The sequence below is a fragment of the Nanorana parkeri genome, unplaced genomic scaffold (genome assembly GCF_000935625.1).
Source record: "Nanorana parkeri isolate BGI_ZX_2015 unplaced genomic scaffold, ASM93562v1 scaffold748, whole genome shotgun sequence".
NCBI classification, from domain to species: Eukaryota; Metazoa; Chordata; class Amphibia; order Anura; family Dicroglossidae; genus Nanorana; species Nanorana parkeri.
Window position 1 is genome coordinate 582,045 of NW_017307016.1, and position 7,191 is coordinate 589,235.

The 7,191-nt window shown below is 47.8% G+C and overlaps 2 protein-coding genes across 2 annotated transcripts in view; one reads left to right on the forward strand and one right to left on the reverse strand.

Annotated features, from left to right (window-relative positions):
* The window catches only part of LOC108793438, a 37,127-nt gene extending 31,130 nt beyond the window's left edge, over positions 1-5,997 (forward strand). The window contains exons 16-22 of the mRNA XM_018564387.1: positions 231-516; positions 689-843; positions 1,731-2,016; positions 2,189-2,343; positions 4,267-4,299; positions 4,417-4,533; positions 5,390-5,997. Coding sequence (XP_018419889.1) covers positions 231-516; positions 689-843; positions 1,731-2,016; positions 2,189-2,343; positions 4,267-4,299; positions 4,417-4,533; positions 5,390-5,997 — 1,640 coding nt within the window. The remainder of the gene's footprint in view (positions 1-230; positions 517-688; positions 844-1,730; positions 2,017-2,188; positions 2,344-4,266; positions 4,300-4,416; positions 4,534-5,389) is intronic.
* A 1,082-nt stretch (positions 5,998-7,079) lies between these two features.
* Positions 7,080-7,191, reverse strand: part of WBP11 (WW domain binding protein 11) — a 16,736-nt gene continuing 16,624 nt past the window's right edge. Inside the window, exon 13 of the mRNA XM_018564388.1 lies at positions 7,080-7,094. Coding sequence (XP_018419890.1) covers positions 7,080-7,094 — 15 coding nt within the window. The remainder of the gene's footprint in view (positions 7,095-7,191) is intronic.

The following is a 7,191-nucleotide window of genomic DNA, read 5'->3' on the forward strand; positions in this document are numbered from 1 at the left end:
GGAAAGGGGAGAGAGGGGGGTGAGAGAGATAGAGAGAGAGAAGATAGAAGGGGGAGATAGAAAGGGGAGAGAGGGGAAAGATGGAGAGGGGAGAGAGAGAGAGAGGGGGAAATGGAAAGGGGGGGATAGAGAGGGCGAGAGAGAGAGGAAAGATGGAAGGGGGAGAGAGTGAGAGAGAGAGAAGAAAATTCTGAGGTAATAATGTTGTTGTTTTTTTTTCTATCCAAAAGTCAAGAATGTGGCTCCGCAAGGCTTTGCATCCCAATCATCTCATTATAGTTCCAAAGATGATGCAAAAAGAGCCATTGATGGATCTCTGCAGAGTAATTACATGCGACAGGAGTGCACTCACACAGCTCTTCAAAGGAACCCGTGGTGGAGGGTGGATTTAAAATCCACCCATCGCGTCCAGTCCGTGGCCATCACCAATCGGGGTGACTGCTGCCGAGAGTATATTAATGGCGCTGAGATTCGTGTTGGAAATTCTAAGGAGGACGGTGGAGTCGGCAACCCCAGGTACGTTTGTCTAGCAGGTAAAAATTTTGGAACGGTCCTTGAAGCCACCAACCTGAAGTGAGCAGATAGGAGCTCCAGAGGAAAGACAACTCAACTTGTAGCTTCAAAACTAGTCAGCAAATGCAGCTCGGATGTTGCAGTCGTGACAGATTCCCTTTATTCTGTCTTCCAGATGTGAAACTGTATTCAAGATGTATTATGGGGAGACAATGTCCTTTAACTGCAAAGGAATGGAGGGCCGGTACGTTACCATTCATTTGCCCAACCAAACACACTACCTAAACCTCTGTGAAGTCCAAGTATTTGGTGAACCTGTTGCTCAAGAAGGTATGTAGAAGGCATGACCTCTGTTGTTCCCAAAAGGGTTTTGCTTGAAATATTTCAGTGACACTAAGTTTAGGAGTTAAAGGAGAACTATGAGGGGAGTGAAAATCACTCAGCCTCATAGTTCGGGGCGACGTGTGACAATGAAACTGTCACACGTCGGCTCAATAGATCGGGAAGTGAGCGAACACATACCGTCGCTCGCTCACTTCTTGATCATCTCCCTGCAGAGAGTGGTGACTGTCACTCACGGCTCCCTGCAGGAATTCGCCCCCTCCCCTGTCTGATCCTCCAGCGCTGACTGGCGGAACGGACGAGGGAGGGGGCGGGAACAGCTGGCTCTGCCTCTAGATAGGCCGAGCCAGCTGTCATTCACGCAGCTGGGTGGATCTCAACAGTAAATTCGGAAGCATACGAAATCCGAATTGCAGTTTCCGAATTATATCCGAAATACGAAATTCCGTTAACGAATTTCAGATCCGAATTTCTTTGAAACGGGAACTAATATTACCCCTGTAAATGAGGTTGAACAACATGACAAGATTTTTTTTTTAATCCGAAATATGAAATACGGATCCGCTGCTGCTGAGAGTTGCATTACAATACACAGGCAGGAAATACGAAATTCCGTTGACGTATTTTCGTTCCGTTACGAACATTCGTTATATTGAAGTTAAAAAGCAAAGTACATTTATATTGGAGTTGATGGTAGTTTTTTTTAATACGAAATTCGGATCCGGAATCTGTTAACGGAATTCGTATTTCGGATAAATGGAAAGGGGGGGATAGAGAGGGCGAGAGAGAGAGGAAAGATGGAAGGGGGAGAGAGTGAGAGAGAGAGAAGAAAATTCTGAGGTAATAATGTTGTTGTTTTTTTTTCTATCCAAAAGTCAAGAATGTGGCTCCGCAAGGCTTTGCATCCCAATCATCTCATTATAGTTCCAAAGATGATGCAAAAAGAGCCATTGATGGATCTCTGCAGAGTAATTACATGCGACAGGAGTGCACTCACACAGCTCTTCAAAGGAACCCGTGGTGGAGGGTGGATTTAAAATCCACCCATCGCGTCCAGTCCGTGGCCATCACCAATCGGGGTGACTGCTGCCGAGAGTATATTAATGGCGCTGAGATTCGTGTTGGAAATTCTAAGGAGGACGGTGGAGTCGGCAACCCCAGGTACGTTTGTCTAGCAGGTAAAAATTTTGGAACGGTCCTTGAAGCCACCAACCTGAAGTGAGCAGATAGGAGCTCCAGAGGAAAGACAACTCAACTTGTAGCTTCAAAACTAGTCAGCAAATGCAGCTCGGATGTTGCAGTCGTGACAGATTCCCTTTATTCTGTCTTCCAGATGTGAAACTGTATTCAAGATGTATTATGGGGAGACAATGTCCTTTAACTGCAAAGGAATGGAGGGCCGGTACGTTACCATTCATTTGCCCAACCAAACACACTACCTAAACCTCTGTGAAGTCCAAGTATTTGGTGAACCTGTTGCTCAAGAAGGTATGTAGAAGGCATGACCTCTGTTGTTCCCAAAAGGGTTTTGCTTGAAATATTTCAGTGACACTAAGTTTAGGAGTTAAAGGAGAACTATGAGGGGAGTGAAAATCACTCAGCCTCATAGTTCGGGGCGACGTGTGACAATGAAACTGTCACACGTCGGCTCAATAGATCGGGAAGTGAGCGAACACATACCGTCGCTCGCTCACTTCTTGATCATCTCCCTGCAGAGAGTGGTGACTGTCACTCACGGCTCCCTGCAGGAATTCGCCCCCTCCCCTGTCTGATCCTCCAGCGCTGACTGGCGGAACGGACGAGGGAGGGGGCGGGAACAGCTGGCTCTGCCTCTAGATAGGCCGAGCCAGCTGTCATTCACGCAGCTGGGTGGATCTCAACAGTAAATTCGGAAGCATACGAAATCCGAATTGCAGTTTCCGAATTATATCCGAAATACGAAATTCCGTTAACGAATTTCAGATCCGAATTTCTTTGAAACGGGAACTAATATTACCCCTGTAAATGAGGTTGAACAACATGACAAGATTTTTTTTTTAATCCGAAATATGAAATACGGATCCGCTGCTGCTGAGAGTTGCATTACAATACACAGGCAGGAAATACGAAATTCCGTTGACGTATTTTCGTTCCGTTACGAACATTCGTTATATTGAAGTTAAAAAGCAAAGTACATTTATATTGGAGTTGATGGTAGTTTTTTTTAATACGAAATTCGGATCCGGAATCTGTTAACGGAATTCGTATTTCGGATACAAAAACAACAACTACCACATCGACTCCAATATTAACAAAGGTATTTTTGCTTTTTAACTTCATCATAACGAATGTTCGTAAAGTTACGAAAATGTCCCGAAATTAACGAAAATCCGTATTTCGTACGAATCCGAATTGAGTTTCGGACACGAAATACGAAATAACGGATATTACGAAACGGAACGAAACGAAAAGGAACAAATTTTTGGACGGCGCACAAGTCTACTAGGTGCACCTCTTTGTCAACTTTCCATATCTGGCCTAATTCTCTATGACTTGGTGCTCTACTCCTTTCTCTCCATACAAAAATCTGTAGTGATTGGCCTGGAGCCTTGGTAGGGTTGTCACCTTTTCTTTTAGCGAAACCCGAACACTCTAGTGATGCACGGAAATGTTTTTTTGAGAATGAGTCACGAGCCTATTTATATGTAAATAGCTCCACCCATTCATATGCAAATATCACAGTCAAGGCTATTTTCAGTGGGGGGCGAGTATCCCCTATCTTAATTTTGGTTGCTCCTGTCTGGCTGACAACATGTGTTCGGGTTTCAGCTGCTGTGAAACCCGGACACAGCATTCAAAACCCGGACTGTCTGGGTGAATCCCGGGCAGGTGGCAACCGTACCTGCTGGTCCTTATTCAGCACTGTTGGCCGGGTCTCTCTGCAGCGCACACCTGTACCCTAATCAATAAGCCCTCGTTCCCACCTGAACGTTTTGTAGCGCGTTCTACGCTCGACGAACGCTCTACAAAACGCTCAAACATCTAAATCCCATTGTATTCAATGGGTCTGGTTCACACCTTGGCGTATTTCAGCACGTCCCTAACGCGCTACAAAACGGCCCACGCCTGAAAAGGTACATGTACTACTTTGGGCGAATCGCGGTAAAAAAAAACGCGCAACAGACGCGCATATGCAATACGCCTAGGTGTGAACCAGGGCTTAGGGTTCAATGGAATCACTCTCGCAACTGTCATTCCTGCTGTCCTTCTTGTTGTTGGGTGTTGCTCCACAGAATGCCGTGACGCAGTGTTTGCATTTGCTGTATAGAGGGCAGATTTAAGACCCGTGTAATGTTTTCTGGATAGATAAAATGAAGGTTTTTCCGGTGACTTTTGTGGTGCTCAGAAAAATGTTGTTTCTGTTTTGTTTAGTCGTCTTGGATCTTCAACAAACATCAGCATCAAGTAAGTTGTAAAAATTCTACCATTATTGTTGAGTACTTTGTTGTTTATTAGATAAAAAGTAACTTGACCAATATCAGAATATCATAGTGTTTGACTGTCATTGGCTGTTTGCCGCAGTGTTTGTGAAGCTGCGGGACTTGCATATCAATTATGAAGATGGAAAACTGTCCTGTGTGTCTCATGAATTCCTTGAGTTAACTATTTCTCTTTCACCTTCTTTCCAGGCGGTGAAAGGTCTGAGGAAACTGAAACGTCTAGTATGTTTTTTTTAGTTACTTTACAGAACAACTCAAGAAATTGGAGATGTAGAAGGCACAGCTTCCTGCACCTATACACTGTGATTGGAGGGTATTGCGGCCCCTTGACAGCCTGCGCTAGAACTAGAAATCACAGGGCCCCATAGCAAAATTTTGTATAGGGCCCCTTTGATCTCTAGTTGCACCCCTTGCAGAGCCCACCCCTTGCAGGTGACCCTGCAGAGCCCACCATAGACTATCTAAGATGGGCTCTGCAGGGTCACACTCCTTACCTGTCCGCCTCCTCTTCCTCCACCGTCGGTGATGAGCCCCCGCCTCCTCCCCTGTCGCCGGACCCGCCCCCGTTGCTGGGCCCCGCCTCCTACTCTGATGCCAACCCCCCGGGCCCCGCCTCCTTCCACACTGACTGCTCCACCGCCGCCGCTGGCTCTCACTGACTCAGCAGCGGTTGTGGAGAGGAACGCATCGCTGCACAGATCGCCGCCAGCGGCGCGTTCCTCTTCACAGCCGCCAGTGACAGCCAGCAGCGTGAGATGCCACAGCGACCCAGGCGGCCCCGCAGGGCATCAGGAATGTCCTGGCCGGGCCCCCCTGTGCCCCCAGGCCCCATAGCGGCCGTCTGAGTCGCTACGGTGATGGTTACGCCACTGGCTCAAAGTACATCCTCAGTCTTCACGAAGACGGAGGATAACTCATGGCTGAATCAAATTACGGTGGGGGCCAGTGCGGGAATGAGCCCACTGCGCTGCGTTTCCATTGAAGCCCCCAGTGCGATTTCTTTGTTCACATCATTTTGCCGGATTCTAACCCAATACCCACCTTCCCTTTTTCAGATCTGACAGGAAAATACTTCCTGTTCCCTAAAGAAAGCAACAACAGTTATATCGACCTGACCCCGGCTCTGCCACTGATATTAAATGCCTTCTCCCTCTGCATGAAGGTGTCTTTGGATGTCCCGAAACACAGGGAAACCATCTTATTCTCTTACCGCAGTCTGTACTACGACGAGCTCAACCTGTGGCTGGAAGCGACCGGGAAGTTGGGGTTCTACATGAGCGGAGAGGGCCTGATGCTGGCAAAGCTGGACAGGAGAAAGGAGTGGCAGCACATCTGCCTGACGTGGGAGTCGAAGTTCGGGCGCTGCGAGCTGTGGGTGAACGGGAGAAGATCCGCCAACAGCGTGTACCGTAAGAGGCACACCGTGAGACCCGGGGGCATCGCCATGCTCGGCCAGGACCAGGACGCGCTCGGGCACAGCTTCGACGTTTCCCAAAGCTTCGTGGGAAGAATCAAAGACCTGAACATGTGGAGTCGGGTTCTGTCCATCAGGAGTTTGCGGTCCGTCTTCAGGGGAAAAGAGAAAAGCAAGGGAAACGTTTTTGCCTGGAGCGAGCTAACGTTTGCCAAAAAAGGCGAGGTGCGAATCGTGGATAGCGCGTAACGCTTTGTCAAAGTCACTTCAACTCGTGACATGTCAAGTAATAAAATAAAGTTTTCATCCCTTTGGACTAACAATGCATCATTGTTTTACATATAAATGACTCAAACATTTAAAAGAGACCCTGTCACCTTGTTCGTTCACTTTCGTGGCAGTTGCCTTAAACCAGGGGTGCCCACAATTTCTGTGTTAAGATCTACTTTTCAAATGATGAGCTACATGAGATCTACCAACGAAATAAAAACCTCCCTCGCTCTCCTGGCTGTCTCTCCTTTCTCCCCTGGCTGTCATTCCTCGTTTTGTCTCCTGGCTGTCATTCCTCGCTCTCTCTCCTGGCTGTCTCTCCTCTCTCTCCTGGCTGTCTTTCCTCGCTCTCTCTCCTGGCTGTCTCTCCTCTCTCTGGCTGCCTCTCCTTCCTCATCCTCCTGGCTGTCCTTCTTCGCTCTCTCTCTGGCTGTCTCTCCCCTCTCTCTCCTGGCTGTCATTCCTCGCTCTCTCTCACTCTCCTCATTTTCTCTCCTGGCTGTCTCCCTTTGCTCTCCTGGCTGTCTCTCCTCACTCTTTCCCCTGGGTCACCTTGCTGTATTTTGCAAACAGTTTAGTGCAACAAGCTGTGTAAACTAATAATCTTTGATGTAACACAGAGGTTTAAAACCTCCGGCCTTCCAGCTGTGGGGTGAAACTACAAATCCCATGATGCATCTCTCTCTCTGGGAGTCATGTCTGTGAGAATCTTGCAATGCCTCATGGGATTTGTAGTTCCACCACAGCTGGAGGGACGGAGGTTTGAGACCCCCTGCATTATACAGTGGTGCAATGCGGAATACCACCAGCTATAGAGTACAAAAAATCCCAGCAATAATACATTATAGCTGGCGGTATTCTGCATTGCGCTGTATAATGTACTATTGCTGGGTTTTGTAGTCCTCTATAGCTGGTGGTATTCGGCATCGCACCACTGTATAATGTACTATTGCTGGGGAGGAGGTGCGGCGCGCAGCCGTAAACGGGGCCAACCAAAATCGGAAGCCGATTAATCGATGATTGAAAAAGTTGACAACTATTTCAATAATCGATTAAGCCGATTAGTTGTTGCAGCCCTGAGCGTATACCACCCTAAAGAAAGAAGTGCAGTCTGCAAGAGATCACGAGTTCTTCCGAATAGATGGCCCCCCCCCCGCCGAGAAGGAAAGCAAG